Source organism: Gambusia affinis, linkage group LG21, assembly GCF_019740435.1.
Source record: "Gambusia affinis linkage group LG21, SWU_Gaff_1.0, whole genome shotgun sequence".
Classification (NCBI taxonomy): domain Eukaryota; kingdom Metazoa; phylum Chordata; class Actinopteri; order Cyprinodontiformes; family Poeciliidae; genus Gambusia; species Gambusia affinis.
The window spans coordinates 19,760,846-19,777,954 of NC_057888.1; the positions used below are offsets into that span (position 1 = coordinate 19,760,846).

Below are 17,109 nucleotides of genomic sequence, written 5' to 3' on the forward strand. Positions count from 1 at the left end.
TTTAACGCGTTGAAATGATTGGATCCAAAACTGGAATCCTGGAGAAGCAGCATAAAGCTTCAATGCTCCTCTAATCTGGAACAAACTTCCAAAAAAAACTGCAAAACAGCTGAAACAATGAGTTCCTATAAATTAAGGCTAAAAGTCCAACTGTTTGGAGTTATCTTTGATTAGTAGATCAGATGATTGCGATGATGTCATTTGACAAAAGGTAAAGTGTTTTGCTTGTTTCACAATTGGTGACTGTATGATGTTTTGAAGTGTAAAGCATTTTCATGCGTCTGTAACGAATCGTCATATAAAAGCAGCAGATTACTGCAGGGAACTTACGTGGGATGGTCACACCGAAGTGCTGAGGGTCAGAGATCAATAGTTTCCTCTTGAGTTCATTCATGCCGACCCCTGAAGGTCCTGGAAGGACAAAAAAACAGAAACTTCCCATAAATGTTCAGCAAAACCCGCAGAAAAAAACGTTTGTTTCCTTGAAGATTCTTCAGGATCTTGTAGTTCTCAGCTGGAAAAAGGAAATACGGCAGCAAACATTTTGATTAGTTGCAGGAGGAAAAGCACAAAGTGACTAGGAGTCAAATGAGTGATGGGTTCACAGCAGGGTTCTGTTGTTGCTGCTGCAGCCTCACACTGATCCTACAGAACCGGAGCCGTTTGTTCCTGAACTCGTCCTGCTTGTTGGACGGCTGCAGATTATGACCAAACATGCTTTAAAACTTGAACAGAATTTGACCTCAGTTCCAGTGAAAGTCTCCAACTTTCCTTCCTCCACAGAGAAATCAACCAGTTTCACAGAGGAGCTGAGTGGTCGGCTGACTTATTCAGATCAGGAAGTGGAGTTCGTTTGGACTCGGGTTGAGGAACGTGGGAGGAATGCAGCGCTGCTGTTTGACTCGGGTTCTGTTGTTGTAGCCGTGAAGGTGGCAGAGCGCAGTAATAGAGGCTCTGTAGTGATCTTTATCTCAGTGGTGCAGACAGTCAATCCAGCAGGAACCAGACCTGCACACACAGGCTGAGGGGGAAACATGGAGCCAGTGGATCAGGGAGACCAACACAGAGGAGGTCCAACAGAACCAGCAGCTCCAGTCTGAAGCCTAAGCCAGCAATAAAGCAGAAGTGCTGCTGTTTTCTCTGAGCTGAGCTCCTGGGTTTCTCTCTCAGCTCGCAGTTTGCTTCAGCACTAAAAGTGTCAGACTGCATTACTGCTCTCATTAGAGAAACTGTGGAGAGTTGAAATACTTCCAGTTCAAACAGACCGAGGCCCGACCCGACGACCCGGCCTCCCAGCTGCTCTCGTCAGCACCAGACAACATCCCAGCGGCGTTCACAGAATGGCTCCAGGTTTTCATCAATAGAAGCTCTAATGAAGCGCTCCAGAGGTTCTGTTTGTGGAACTGTTTGCTAACGTCCACTCTGAACTTTAACAATCAGATTTCTTTAAACTCTGCTGACATTATCTAAAACTGATTTTTATTAGCCATCTGTCCTGAAAGCTGCAGAAGCCCAGATAAGCATCTGGATTCATCTTAGAAATGATCCCAGACTTCATTTCTTCAGCTCCAGTCGGGTCAGAGAGGCAGGCTGCATCTCTGCCATTAGAGGCTGCTTTGACCTTAATGAACAAACACCTGTAGGCATTAGGAAAATTATTTTAGAGAGAAAGCTGCCAGGCTAAAGACAGGAGAAAGTTCTGGACCGTGTCCCGTCTGCAGGTCTAAAGAAAAAAAAAAAAAAAAAAAAGGACTCACTTCTCTGCAGAAACACGCTGAACTTTCCCTGAAGCTTTGCTTTTCTCTGTCCACTATGTCATGTTTTAATAGCAGATAGGAAGAAAACAGGAGGTACACCTCATCAAACACTTTCTTTCTCTCCACAGATGCAACAAGGTGACCCAAAGACTAATTACTACCATTTAGTAAGCTTCTAAAAATCCGTAAACTCAGACGAATAAAACTATTCAACTGTCTGTCAACCTTTAGCCTTTAATCTATACGGCTGAGAGACAGAAACCACTTCACTGAGTGTCCAAATGTCCACAGAGCTGAACAGGTGGGACGGGTTCAGCTCTTTGATGAGCAGCTCGACCTGATGAAGTCCATAAGTACTAAGGCCCGGCCAATCAGGCGACAGCTTGGAGCAGAGAAATAAAGGAGGGAAACGTTCTCCACCTTCTAGATTAGAAGTTTCTAAAAAAAAAAAAACCCTCCTGAAATATTCAACTGAAGCTGCTGGAACAGATGTGTGAGCTTTCCCTTGATTAATGGAAACAATGAAGAGATTCCAAGTGAAAACTTGAGGAATGTTGTTTGTCCATTTCTGTCTCATTTTTGTTCTCATCAGAAACCTAAAAAGGGAAAACGAGGAGAAGTCGAGAGCTAGAGAACGGAGCATCAGGCAGAGATTTAGAGCTTCGCTGCTGCACCTGGTTCAGCTCATTGTTCCAACATTTACTGCCAACACTCGTCTTCCAACCACAAACCCAGAAGGAGGAACCACTAAATTCGCCACATCACTGTGAAGCTCTTTGGAGAGCCTAGCAGCAGCTGCTGCTCCAGGCAGGTGCTACCAGTTCCATCATCTAGACAGGTTTAAAGGACACAGAGCGAGAGCTGCAGGAGGTGAGAGCGTTTAATGGGACTGATTGATGCGAGCTCTGCACCGTCTGTCCCTCTGAGAGCTGAATTAAGGACTGCATGTTTCTCCTGGATCATGGAAGACTGAGGCCCATCCATCTGGAGCTTCTGGACTCCCAGAGCTCACACATCTAGAAGTGTTTGAGGAGTTTCATTAAAATAGTTTCTACAGAGCCAAGTCTGACAGCAGCAGAGTGTGAGGAGAGCAGTGACTTCACTGATTACCATCAGGCTCTTTACTCACCCACTAGGACCACCAGACGGTGTTTAGCTCCGCTCTGCCTGCAGTAGGGGGCAACCTCCTCGTAGGTGGGGACGTCGGCCATGTCGTACATTTGGCTCTTCTTGGACTCGTACATGGACTTGTTGGTCTTCCTGTCTCTCCTGCTGAGACGGAAACTTCTCCTGAAGCCAGCTGGAGGTCAGGATCAAACCACAGACAGAAGGAACATCATCATTACAACGCCGTGCAAAGGTTATCATGTCGCTTTAAATTTTCCCCGTTTAGTCACTGTCAAACCTAAGATGATGCACAACAACTGAGTGCTATGAAAGGAGTCCGAGGCTACATTCTCACAAAAAGCAAATCCGAAGTATGTTTGGCATTTTCACAGAAGTCTGAATCTGCCCAATTTTAATCTTTTAGTGGTTTAGTGGTTGTAGCATAACAAATTGAAAACTTTTGTAAACTCCAGTGCAGCCGTCGGACCAGCTGATCCTCTGCAGGTGTGAGCTTCACATTCTGTGTGTGTTTCTGCATCCACACAGCTCCATGTCCAGGAGCACAGGTTAATCTGATGGCAGCCATCTTTACTGGAGGTGAAGGAAATGCAGCACAACCCTCGGCCAACACTTAGCTTGGAGATCACTCTCGTGCGCTTCACTCACATTTTCCACTTTTGAGATTTTTATTGTTCCTTTATATGCTTACAGAGAGAATTTCTTAGTCTCTCTTATCTAAAGTGACACAAAGACTTTTTAAGAGACTGATTCATTGTGCAAATGCTGATCTCATAATGATTTAAAGTATTAAAAGCAGACATTTATATTTATTAGATGTTGCTGAAACCTGAAAAGTTATAAATCTCTCTGTCTGCTTGTTGCCTTCAACTGAGACTTTATTTCACTTTTATGATTTCATTATACTTTAATCAGTAATAAATAAAAAGTCAGATACATGATGCAGAACGAATGAAGCGAAATGAAATGATGAAGTGAGTGGCTAAATAACAGCCGGCCTCATACTTTCCACAGCATCCTCAGACAGCTGTTTCTCTGCCGACAAACAGCTCAGTCACATTTTTCTCTGCTTGTTCTTTTCCAAACAGTCCCTTAATAAGAGACGGACCTGCCGACCAACGCTGAGCTCCAGATGAAACACGCTGTAAGTCACAGCAGCACAGCAACACTGCTTTTGGAGAAGCTCGTGTGTGTAGAAGAAGCAGTGAAGGCACGCGGCCTGGATATAGTCTTACACTGAACTGAGGCAGACTTTGTTCCACTCTGGCCAAGCTGTGGCTTTCATGGTCTGTGCCATCTCTCCTGTGAGTATTCTACTCATTCAGCACCAGAACTCCTCTGAGCCCAGTTTCCAGTCTGATAATGTCTCACAGCCATGTAGGAAATTTAGCAAGTGTGTAAGGAAAGCAGGCGGCGGCCTCTCTCTGTGAGCTGAAGCTACAAACTACCCGCTCAGACTCCAACGTACTGAGAGCCACTACAACCCTGGACCAGGAAAACAAACGTCTACAACTGTGAAGCAGAGAGAGAAAAGTTGATCCGAAGAGAAACCGTCACAAAGCCTGACAGCAGAGAGCAGCATCAGGTCTTCCAGACGTCACATGGAGGCCAACTCATTTCACTCAAAGAGTGGTGAGGGTAAAATGAAAGTGAGACAAAGAGGAAAAAGCTCCCAGTGAAAGCAGCTGCTGTAGTGAGGGACCCTCCATCAGGGGCCCGGGGCCTAACTGTGGGCTCCAGAACCATCCTGGTTCTCCTCCTCAGACTGAATGGAGACAACATCCATGGAGGTAACCAGACATGGCATTGGGGGATGAAGTGAGCATTATGTTCTCGGCTCAATGCTGCGGTTTGACGCTGTAACACTTAGTCCAGGTGGTGGGCACCAAATGTGGGAAACATTAGCAGCTCTTCCTGCCTTGTTACACATCCAGACTACAGGAATGGTTGGAAGGATGAGGAGGAGGGATGGTAGGCAGCCAGGGAGGAGTGGAGGCTTTCCATTCTGTCAGCCATTATTATTGCAACATGGAAGAAAAGGAAGAGAAGACCTGCAGTTCTTCTAATCTGAGGGTAGACAGGAGAACGGCTGTTCTTGAACTTTCTAATATGTGATCTCCTTTGTGCTTCTGTGTAACTAAAAAGAGCACAAAGTAGAGAAAGTAGAGGATGAAAGAGATGAAAGATCCATCCTTAGATGGGACTCTTCAGGTTGTTCTTGGAACCTTGAAGTGTTCTCAGGACAGAGTGAAAATATGGTTTGTACTGCATATCCAGGATCCTATTTTTTAAGTCACACATATGTCATAACCCTAGATGAGGCATGAAACATAGATGAAGACGTAAATAGAAAACCTTGCCTTTCAGATGAAGGCTAAGTTTAAACCATGACCTCTTCCTTGCAGAAGAAGCCCCAATCCATCTATTCACACCACACCGCACCAGACTACTCATCAAAAGCAAAACCAAATGATACTATAACTTCGCCGCTTGAGGCAAAGACTCATTCTAAATGCAAGATGAGCAGTCAATCTTTTCTAGTTAAAGAAAGTGAGAAAACTCCGACCCAGTCAGAATATTCAGATTTTGTACAGGGTTATTTTGGAAAGCTTGAATTGGAGCATTGTCCATCCTTACTAAAAAAAAACTTTAAGTTATTTTTCTCAGATTAATATTGACAACATCCAAAGCTACCAATAAACTCTTGCAGCCAATCTTATATTCAAATCCAGATTGGTTTTACAGACAGGAAAAAAAAGTATTAGCTCCCCCACCTGATCTAAAGGGTTTTACATATGGAAAAACTAATTCACGTATATTTTCTTCATGCAGTCACACATACTATTGGTTTAAAGAGTGTGTAGACATTACGTGTTTGTAACAGACAAAACATCAACCTTTCTTTCCACTCATAGAAACAAAAGAAGTCATTCTCCAAACATTTCCGGCCCAAACTCTACTGTACGAGTTCTCCAAATGTTCCTCCTACAACTGTAACAACAGACATCTGCAGAAATGATTACGGTTCTGCACTGAAGTGAAGTTCAGGTCCTGATCTTTGTGAATGCATCCAGCATCTGTTTCCAGGAGCAGCCTACATACCTGGTCTGATAGCTGCTCTGACCTTCTGACAGATTCTAGGTTTAGCTGGGGTTAGACCAAATGATGCTCCACATCTTTAATCAGTTTCTGCAGCGGTCATCCCAGTGTTTAAACTGGGTTATCTGGGGAGAAGAGACTCACAGAGTATGAGGGAAATGGTCTCCAAACCAACTCTTACAGGCTTACATGGTGGAATAATGTTCCAGATCTGAGGTTGCTAAAAGTCTATTTGCGTCAGAAGCAATCTGTGTTTCCCCTCTATGTTTCATCCCGCAGCTCTACGGGTTTAGAGACGTCTCATCTCAGAACGATGCTGGTCGACCCAGAAGCTGCTGCTGGGTTAGTGAAAAAGAATAAAACTCACACTGACAAAATAAGTGGCTCAGAATGTTGGGGAAACCTTAAAGCCACAGTCAATGATGCCAACGCTAAAGAGTCTGGAAACACCGAAAGCAAAGAAATAAAAAGTTATATGTACAAAAAAATAAATAAATAAAAAATCCAAGACGGCTACTGGAAAACCAGGTTGAATCTTTTTGGATTTTTTTATTGATGTTGGATGGTTAATGGTTCAACTGTATTCTGTCATTCACAGTTTCTAAAGTCCAGTGCCTTTATAACACAGAAGTCCCTCGTCTTTTTTACTCTGAATCTTTCAGGCAGGAATAAAAAAGAAAGATGATGTCCTAACTGCTATTTATGCACATGTTTGTTGTTGTGGTTTCTCTTTCTGCAGGTTTAGAGACAGACTTCAAGGATGTTTACTCTCTTTCTTTCTCTCTACTACCTCCTTTCTTTTAAAACCCTTTCCCCACTTTACTCCCTTCCTTTTCATCTCTGTGTGAATTATATTTGAAATAAACCCAAAGAAATGAAGTGTCTCAAGCGGAGTACCATGGCGAAATGCTCCGCTGGTGGAAAGTGAATCTGTTCAGCTTCACCTTGTCACAAACAATTTTGAGTGCCACACCGCTGGAGAGGACGAGACAAAAAGAAAAGGAATGAAAAGACTAAAACCTGAGGACAACAACTGCTCGCCTTCCACCACCTCCTTTATTCCGCCGTACAGCTTCAGTAGCATTGGAAAAACATCTGCAGCTTCTAGAGTTTCAAACCTTTGAGAACGGGCCAACGTTACATCCTACAACCACATCCAACCGGCTGAGAAGCCATGCAGCTGTACTCACCCAGAGGACGTGTTATTAGAACGCTTTCTGTTTTTTTATCTTGAGGTTTTCTCATTTTGGTTAAGTCTCACAGAGAGCTACTGGGTTTCAGAAAAGCTGTAAACCTACTACAGTGCAGGATGTCATTTGGGCCCTACAGAGGAAGAAGAGACGATGAGGTCACTGAGCTGGTGTGAAGGGCAGAGCGATAGAACGAATCCCCAGAGAGGGAGAAGGAGAGAGAGAGAGAGAGAGAGGAAAATAAACGGAACATTGAGGCATAGCTGAGACACAGAGGGCGACCCTCTTTAATGTTAGGAGGGTTTGATGCAAATGAAACAATCATTAACATGCATCCATGGGACGTATTATAAATAAAGAGTCTAAAATAATGTAGTGTAAAGGGGGCGGGGGTTGAGACCAACCAACCTTTGACCAAAAACAATATCAGAGAGAAAAACTGCTATAAAGACATTTAGGTAAAGAGATTTACAAACAAGCATAGCCTTACAGAACCTCACAAATCAAACTTTTTGCACCTATATGACCACCTTTCACTGTCTGCTTCATGTTGAAGGGGTTAAAGCCCCAGACATTAGACTAGGGTAAGCTTCTTTTTCCTTTCAGATTGTGCTTCTTTGACTGTGAGATCATACTTTTTTTTTAAATAAAAGAACATTTTTATTTAGATGCATATATAATGATCTTAAACTAAATAAAACTATGTTTCCAGTTTCGAATCTAGTAAGCTTTAGAGATAAATCCATTCTTTTATATTCTTCCAACGAGGAGGGATGTCCAGGTAGAGGTTGGGTGAACTGAACTGGCCAAAAATCTCTTGCCTAGTTTTGTTTTTGGAACTATTGCTTACTGTTTAACATGAAAACAGTTTAAAAAACAATTGAATATACTTTTTAATGACTATTTTTGGACAACTAATTATTCAATACACAAGTGCGATAACAAATAGATTAATTATGGATTCTAAAAGTGAAAAGTGCAAAAATAATCATTCATTTTTAATTAGTGCCAATATTGTGATTTTTTTATACAAATGCACAAATCTCTGAAGGCAATTTGTGGCTCCATAATTTAACTCTCCGACTGAAAACAACAATAACATAATATATCTGATAAATATGTCAGCCATAACAACCAATAAGTGGAATTTTCTGTTTCCTGTGGAAAACATGTGACATCAAAGGAGGTCAAAGTTGATGAATGAAGGGAGAGCTGCTAACGGAATGGGTCAGGACTTTGTCTAGGCCAGATTTTGTAGCTTCCACAGTTGTTACAACAATGAAACAATCACACCAAGAGAGGAGAGGATAAGCTGGAAAACAGGATGACGAGAATCTCTCACCTACGTGGAATCCGCTACAATAATCAGCTTCTTCTGGTGATGGGAAGAAAAGGAAAGGAGAATCCAAAAGAGAGGAACAACAACTGATTAAAAAGAGGAACCAATCATGAGAGCAACAGAAACCTACCTCTTTAAACACAAAATAAAACAGGGGAAAAATGATGCATTCATTGGAATACATGGGGGACGATCTGGGGAGAGTAGCAGGACAAACTGATTAATCTTATTAGATATGCATTTTGTGATAACCATAGATGTAAAACCAAATATAAATAATGTTACGGCCTCTGTCACTATCTTCAGTCCTGCCCTTTGTCTGATTTAATTTTACATCATCAATAAATTTGTCAATTAGTATCTTTAGACGAGTTAGAACCAATATGTCTCAACAAGGTGCAAAGCTCTTTTTCTGAGTAAGTAGAAGAGGAATGAGCAGGAAACACAAGGATGGGAAGCAGAGGTCGACCTTTCATTTAACGGCAAACTGATAAAGGGGTTGGCAATCATCAAGGGTTCTTTGGACTCACGAACAGCAGTACAAGTACATGAGTAAAATATGAGATGGAGAGGGAAAGGTTGTAGTACCTTCAGTTTCAGTAGCTTTGAGTGCCAAAAGGTAAAGAAGCAATGTTAGTTGCTTTTAAAAAGTGCTAAAGTTTATGAAAAGCCACTTGAGCAATGGGGTAAGAAAAAAAAAAGAGAAGAAACCTACCAAGCTCTATCTCCACATCATCTTTCAGAGGGAAAAGAAGAAATGGACAAAGAGAATAAATAAGTCATAGCGCTGCAAATAAAAAAAACACATGTTGGCCAGGGTTTTACCAAAATACAGCACTTCCCTACACACAAACACACATGGACTCCCACAACATGAAGACCCCATACAACCTGCAGTATACCAGCCAAAGCATGAATGCCATTGGTAACGTTTTCTTGAGTCTTTCAGGTTTGTGTTAATATGGACTCCCTTTAACATGTAATAGAGCATGATGATCATTCAGCTGCAATGACCAATTCATGCTCCACAGCCTGATAGACGCAATCATGTTCAGTTGTCCTACATTTGTCATTTGGACACTACATAAGAAACACTTGCTCTCACTATGAGTAAGGCTGCTGGATGAGGGAGGAAGAGGAACAGATGTGGTGAAGCTTCTGCTCAGGAAACTACTTCTATCCTCTGATGCTGCTAATGAACTGACGATGACGCTGTTGGAGGTAAATCTGAGGAGGACCCAGAAACCTCCCATGTGTGCACAAAAAGTATAGAAAAGTGTCAATTGACCTCACATGTCATTATGAGCTCAAGATCAACTAAATTGATTTTACATTTCAAGTCAGTAAAGTCTGCCGGCCACTTGAGTTGGGGCTATTTTTATCCACCCGTCTGCGTTTGGGTCGGTTACTCACTAGTGTGAGTAACTTACTCTGTAATAAACAGCTGAGAACATGCTGCTTAAACTTAATACAAGATAAATGCGCATAACCATGACAACCAGAGACAGTTTAAAGGCCGGCTGACTTTCGGGAGACAGGTTACGTTTTCATCCACTGTGTTTACGAACTAGTGATCCCTCTGTCGCCTGAGGTAAGGGTGTAGCTGAGCATTTACGTGACATGGACGACTGCAGAGGGATGAGGGTGGCTCTTCAGTTTGGCTGCAATCCAGCGACGTCAGTCACAAACTACAGTTTCTGTAATTAGTGTGAAGACTTTTGACTCAAATTTACCTCCAACTCTGCCACCTTCATCGCACTGAGATCACTGGAAATGCTGCTTAAGGTAATAATCTAGATGTTTGCCACACTGTCAATATCAAAACTAGAATCTTTTCAATATATTTAAATCTGGATCTAATGCAACTATTTCTCTAGATAACGGATGTCTATGGTGGTTCATTACCTAGTGTGACACAATCTGTGAAGCACGGCTGTGGAGTGGCCACTGTGATTTCACAAGGAGGAAAAACATTCAGATTCAGAAACCTTGGAAAGGGATGTAACATTTATGTGCTGCTAAAATGTCTGTAAATAATTTGGTACAGTTGTATAAAGCGGAGATGAAAATAAAAACAACAAAATCAACATCAAAGACAGACGGACCTTAAAGCGAAATGTTTCACCAGAATTTAAAACCTTTAAATTTCCTCCAGATGCTCCTGAGTTGCATCAACAGCAGGTTAAAGATCTCTAAACGGCAGCTGGATCAGGGTCATGCGACTTCTGCTCGGATCTGTGAGGACATTTGGACCCATTTTTAGTTTGGACCAAATGTTTCTGCCTTCATATAAAATCTAGCTTCACATATTAGAGCTCACATCAATTTCTACTCTCGTGCTCCCCCCTCCTCCTCCAGCTGGAACGCTGAACCAGCAGCTAAAGCACATTTGATGAGATGTGATTGTAGAGCGAGAGAGAGCTTAAAGGACAACAGGAGAATGAGAAACATATCTTAAATCCTTCCCAGAGCTGCCTTATTATTCTGTGCAAGACTTTCATCTGCTGCCTATCTGACCAGGAACGGTTCACATTGTCTAATGGCCTCCTGGCCTTGTACATGAGCATTCCTGCTCTAATGAAGCACCATGTGATAACAGAGCAGGATGGAGATCAGGCAGGAAACAATCTGACCTCAGTTCATAGAGCTGTTTGTCCTGACGTCCAGGGTGACGTTTGAAGAACCAAGAAACACTGCAGAAGCTTAGACAGCTCAGAAATATCAAGTTACCCCGTCTTAATACCAGATTAAACAGTTGTTGGAAAAAGTGTGTGGGACATGTCCCACGTGTGCCCAAACATCCATTACGCCCACAACCTGTGAAACTGAAACATGTCATGTTCAGGTTTGTTGGGTAAAAAACACAGCAGGTGATGAATGCTTACAGGGCCGCCTGCTGAGGGTCCGTTGTAGTGGCAGAGTTGCAGCGGGCTGCCGCAGAGCGAATCTCCTGCAAAATGAAAAAGAAGAATAAAGGAGGACATGAGAAAATCAAAGAAAATGTAGAAACACCAATTTTCATTGGCCAGTTGGTGAATATTTAACATTCTCCTCTGCTAAGTTTCAGAGAAGCAGTTCTACAATGACCAGCAGCTTTATTGTGTCAGGACAAAGTTAGAAAAACAGAAAATAATGAAAGGAGAAGTGGAGACACTATCAAAAGTTAAGTACCCAAAAACTACTTTACCCTTCGATCAGGAGTGAAAGGCTACATTTTCCATTTCAACCTCAAGGACTTGTGAATAACAACAGAAAACCCACTCAGTGTCATGTGTTCCACATCAAGGGAAGGTTTCTGTTCTCTTGCTGCCCAAAATACGTCAGTACCATCACTATCATTACCGTCATTACTTATTACGAACCCGACTGTGTGAAAATCCAGCTTACGTTTGGCAGTCCAAAGCCAGCAGAAGGACGAAAACGAGGCTGAAACATCAGGGAGTCATAGCTGGAGGTTGTTTCTCACCTTTCCTGGAACTGTTTGGACGGGATCAGACCGGCACGGGGATTAGCATCCCCATCATGCTTTGCCTGCCACCAAGTTGCATCTTCTTGGCTCATTATTTGAAGGACGGAGCCTTTCTTGAAGCCCAGACCAGCCTCTTTACACGGAATGGCACTGTCTTTACTGGGATCATAGTCGAACAGTGCTCGCAGAAACACCTGGACAAACCAGCAACGGGCCGGACAAAAGAGACAAGCAGGGAAAAACAACTTGGTTACCGAGGCAGAATCTGGCGGGCCTTAATGAAAGTAGGGCTGAAACAAACAATTAAATTAGTGATCAATTAGTCGATAGATCGATTAATTATTCAGATGAGATACAGTCAGAATAATGGATAGATTATAAAGTGAGATTTACCTATTTTTAATTTCTATACAATATTAGAAACACGTTATAATATAGAGATAAGAAAATACTTAAATTAAATTTTTAAATAAGAAAAACATTTAGCATAGCACAGCATTCCTTTAGTAAAGTTGAACGAGGTGAAGCTAAAATGATGCCACTTGAGGAATTTTGGCTAAAACATATTTACAGACAATGGTGGTATTATCTCAAATGCAAAAAGTATATATTTTCTGTACAATTTTGGCTTACTACTCTAAATATGTTGGGATTTTTTTTTTTTTCAGAAAATTGCCTTTTTTGAGTCCATTTAAAGATTAATTGATTACTAAATTAGCTGACGATTATTTCAATAACCAAGTAATCATGATTAGTCACGATTAATTGTGACTAATTATGATCAATCGTGATTAAGCCCCTCATGAAAGCACAGGGTGATCACTGGCCTGCTTTTTTTTTTTTTTTTTTCTTCCAGGAATGCCATATACAGAACCTGGTCGTCAACTTATGTGCAACACAACATTGCTCTACACAAGGGGGATTCCAAGAAAGTCACCATGTTGGCCAATTAGTGCTCTTCCATCAACGTAACCAGGCGTGGCACATGGGAGGCGAGGAGGTTTTTGTTGAGGTGTCATCTGGGAGTGTGTAGTTGTTAAGACTGTCAAGACTGCACAACAATGCTCAGCAAAAAGGTTTGTTGTTACCCCATGCAGTAGGATCTCAGGAATCCTCCCAGGACAGAATCCTCCATGTGCAAAAACATTGATCCAAACTTGGATTTACTGATAAAATACTGACCTTTGGCTCTCTGATCGGAGCGTCTTCCTTCGAACCAGGGACAACTTTAAAAGTGATGGCTCCCTGTGACTGGGCCTTGATGGTGGGAAAAGTATATTAAAAAAAAACACCTTAAGAGTTTTGTTTCTTTGCTTAACTATTTCCTTTCCTGTTGAGATTAATAAGATGAAGAACATTTTTGACATCACAAATTCTCTCTTTTGTAAGAGTAAGATAAGCTGAAACATGACAAACATTTGACATATTTTAAACAAAAAAAACACCAGCCATACCAGGATACGAATGACATCCTCTGGTTTCTTGTCGTCCACAGGGATCCCGTTGACCTCCTTCAGTTCGTCTCCAGAATGAATCAGCCCTGACACATAAAAACACCAGAATTAAATCTCTATGATCATCCTGATATTGATTATTCTAATCTTCCAACTCGAGTGAGCTACTGTGTGAAAGTGCAGCGTGTTTGGAGCCGGAGGTTGTGTACAGAACAGCAGATTAATGTTTACAGTGACGTGATCAGTGGGCCTGGAAAAGAATCATGATGTTATTGAGGACATGTGTGGAAACTTGCCTTTGGCTCAACTCTGGCAGAGCCGACACACACAGGCTGGATGCAGTGAACACACACGCGCAAATGTGAAACATGTGGACAAGCAGCAGAGCTTTGGCATCTGTGTTCACTTTTAAAGAGTGGATTGATTTAATCTACGGCACAAACACATCATTTCTCTGCTGCACAGAGTCAGGATCTGTCACACCTCTGACCTGTCGACAGACAAACGTGGAAAGAACAAGCAGAAGAAGAAGAAGAAGAAGAGAAGATGGAACTGACCGCTTCTGTCTGCTGCTCCTCCTCTCATGATCCTGGCCACAATGATGGCTCCTGTTCCATCGTCACGTCTTATTGTTGCTCCCTGCAGAGGAACCAGTGAGAGGCTGCAAACATCAGTCACATCAAACTGAGTTTATATTTATTTGATTTTATTAATTTGTTTTAATGGGAACAGACACACAATGACAGACAAAACAAAAACAAAAACGAAGCAGCAGTTCCATGCCTGTATCATGATGCTTATAGTGAGATCCTTTGCAGCAACCGTCCCGAAATAGATTTTTACAAACATTATATCTAAGATACTGCCAGGAAGGTTTCACTTATTATGTTAGTTATAAATGATGTCAATATCATCCTACTGGTTGGCTTTTCATCAGATAGAAGTAGACGTTTTGCAAAGGTCGGTGAAATCTTGAACAGTTTTATTCAGTCAGAGTTGAACCAAAAACTTTGCCACTGAAAATGACTGTAGATTTTATTCAACACTCTAAAGTCCAAGAATATGTCATAAACAACAGAAGAATGGTATAGTAAAGTTTTGGAAATAGTTCAAAATCTGTGGGATCATTTGAAGAGGGATGGGTGCAAAAGCTGTCCTTTGAATCAAAGAGGTTTGGAGAATGAATAAAAGTCTGGGTGGCAAAATACTGGCAAGTTATGATTTATGATGCTGACAAGCTTCTAACAAGAACACTGAATTCTAATATTCAAATTCAAAGGTGAGGTGTGTACAGTTGTGAATACAGATTATCTTCCTTTTTAGTTTTTTCATTCTCCACAGCAACTCAATTATTTTTTTCAATTGAATTGTACAGGATAAATTTCAATTCCTGTGTAAAAAAAAAAAAAAAGCACTGGTCACCAAGGAGAAACGGGGACACTAGAACCTCTGCCGCTCAGCCACGGCCTCAACTAAAACCACTTTACTGTTCTTGACCTGCCAGAGAAAACAAACAAAGCTCCATTTTGAACTCACAGCCGCCTGGCCAGAACAACCACTCCAAACATCGGCCATGAACCCAACCGAACACCGGATCATCTGACAAACATCGTTCTCCTCTAGATTGAGACCGACAAGGAAAAACAAACGGGAGCGGCCGAGGCAGAGAGACGCACGTATTTAGACATGATGTCAATTAAGACACAAGTGGAACGACGACAATGACCTCCTGCTGAGCTCTAAACACTGATGTAGAGGAAACACAAGATGGTGACCTTCACAGCAGATCTGAAATACCAGGAGGAACCAGATACAAAGTGGGAAACCTGGACATATAAATACAATTACCTCCAATCATATCTGCTGTTGAACCGTTTGACAAATCTTTATTAAGGTATGTAAAGTTGTATAATGATTTTCTGGGTGCTGTAACAGAGCGCCCCCTATTGGGAGACCCTTCACCCAGCAGCCCATCAGGTGGGATTGTGACCAATAACAGCTTCTCCTGCTACTCTACTCTTCTCCCTGTCAGCATCCAGACCGGTTCTGGTTTCCGTTTTGTTTCCTTAACCCCCGTCCAGCTTCCCTTTCATCATTAACAAATCAACTGAAGACTTGTTCTGATAATTATGAGGAACAGGAACGATTCCAGAAGAAGCTGCCATCTGATTCACCGCAGACGACTCTCTGACAGGAAGGTGCACCTTCATTTATCTTCCTCCTCTGAATCTTTACATCTTAATGTTAGAACTGGTCATTATCCAGTTCTTATGACAACACTTAGCAGTCCACCTCAGTGCTTCAGACAGGTGGGGGTGTTTGGGTGTGTGAATTTCACCAAGAGTGTGTCTCCGTCTCCATACTGCTGCCATGACTCAGTGTGTGAAGAGCTCAGTGATTCATGCAAGATGAGTGGAAATGCCATCTCCCTGCTAGAAGCTGGACAGAGCCACAGGTTTTCTCTCTGCAGGTCTATGTGAGAGCTGGATGAGCTCATATAAAGACTTCATCCAGCAAGAGGATGTCATAGAAACAGGACTGCCTGTGGAGATATATATATATTTTTTTTTGGATTCTGAGTCTTGCAATTGAATACTACAAACCTCAGTTCTTTGTAAGTAGGAAACCTTGAAAAATCTAATTTTACACAGTGCATATCCTGACAAACAAAGCTTTGTCTATGCTTTATTTTCGTATTGAGGTAATTATTATAAATTTTTAAAAGAAAAAAAAAAAGCCACTTCAAAAAAAGTTATCCACAATTTCAAAACGCTGTCTTTTTTAAATTGTGGAGAGAAATTAGCCACGCTAACTGTTTCCACTGACCATAAAATGGCACAATTTGTCATTTCAATAATGCATTCACCTAATGGAGACACTCCAATTAAAAAAAGAAGAAAAAAAACAAACTAAATTTATTGATGAGTAATAATGAGGTGGATTTTTTTGGCAATATGGAAATTGGTTTATTTCACAAAATTGCAATGGAAACACTTTCTTCGCATCACACGGTCAACAACTGGATGTTAATACTGGCAGAAACGACAAGACAACTGGAAGCAGTTGGAGGACGATGGCGCAGCATGATTTTTAATGACCTATCGCCTGAACAAACTTATTCACATGTAATTTTAACTGCGTTTCTTATTTTATGCATATACCGCAACTGCAAAATAGTGTTTTCTCAGCATTAGTGCAATACAGACGTTTTGTGCACAATTTTTATACTGAGGCTGAGAAAAATGACAGTCAACATCAGCAGAGCTCTCCATCTTCTTCTGTGGTATGCTCACCCCCACAGACACTGTGAGCAATCCATCAAGTGGAAGACATGTTGCTTTTAAAGCTTGTGGGTCGGTCTGTAAAACACTAACATGTGTGCTGTCTGCTTGAGTCTCATTAGCTGCTTCATTTATTTCCAGTCTGAGTCATTCCTTTTCTTTCAACATTCAGATGGAAACAGACAACAAAGAATTCTCCTTTTCTAAACATGAACATCCATCAGGTCTCTTCCTGGACAACGTTTCAATTAGGAGCTTCTCTCAAGATCAGCAGACAAACTGGGACGCCACTTCGTTTCTAAGCCTTCCTTTGTCTCCACATCAGCCCACACTGAGCTCAGAATAATGAGGGTGGCTTTTAGGTTGAAGGGAGGAAGACGATGACTGAGACTAGA

The 17,109-nt window shown here is 41.7% G+C and overlaps 1 protein-coding gene across 2 annotated transcripts in view; it reads right to left on the reverse strand.

Annotated features, from left to right (window-relative positions):
* mpp7a (MAGUK p55 scaffold protein 7a) overlaps positions 1 to 17,109 on the reverse strand; it is an 89,028-nt gene that overhangs the window by 7,049 nt on the left and 64,870 nt on the right. For both annotated transcript variants that reach the window (XM_044104408.1, XM_044104409.1), the window contains exons 7-13: positions 13,991 to 14,072; positions 13,434 to 13,519; positions 13,162 to 13,236; positions 11,977 to 12,173; positions 11,396 to 11,460; positions 2,887 to 3,057; positions 331 to 411 (exon numbers count right to left, since the gene is read on the reverse strand). In XM_044104408.1, coding sequence (XP_043960343.1) covers positions 331 to 411; positions 2,887 to 3,057; positions 11,396 to 11,460; positions 11,977 to 12,173; positions 13,162 to 13,236; positions 13,434 to 13,519; positions 13,991 to 14,072 — 757 coding nt within the window. The remainder of the gene's footprint in view (positions 1 to 330; positions 412 to 2,886; positions 3,058 to 11,395; positions 11,461 to 11,976; positions 12,174 to 13,161; positions 13,237 to 13,433; positions 13,520 to 13,990; positions 14,073 to 17,109) is intronic.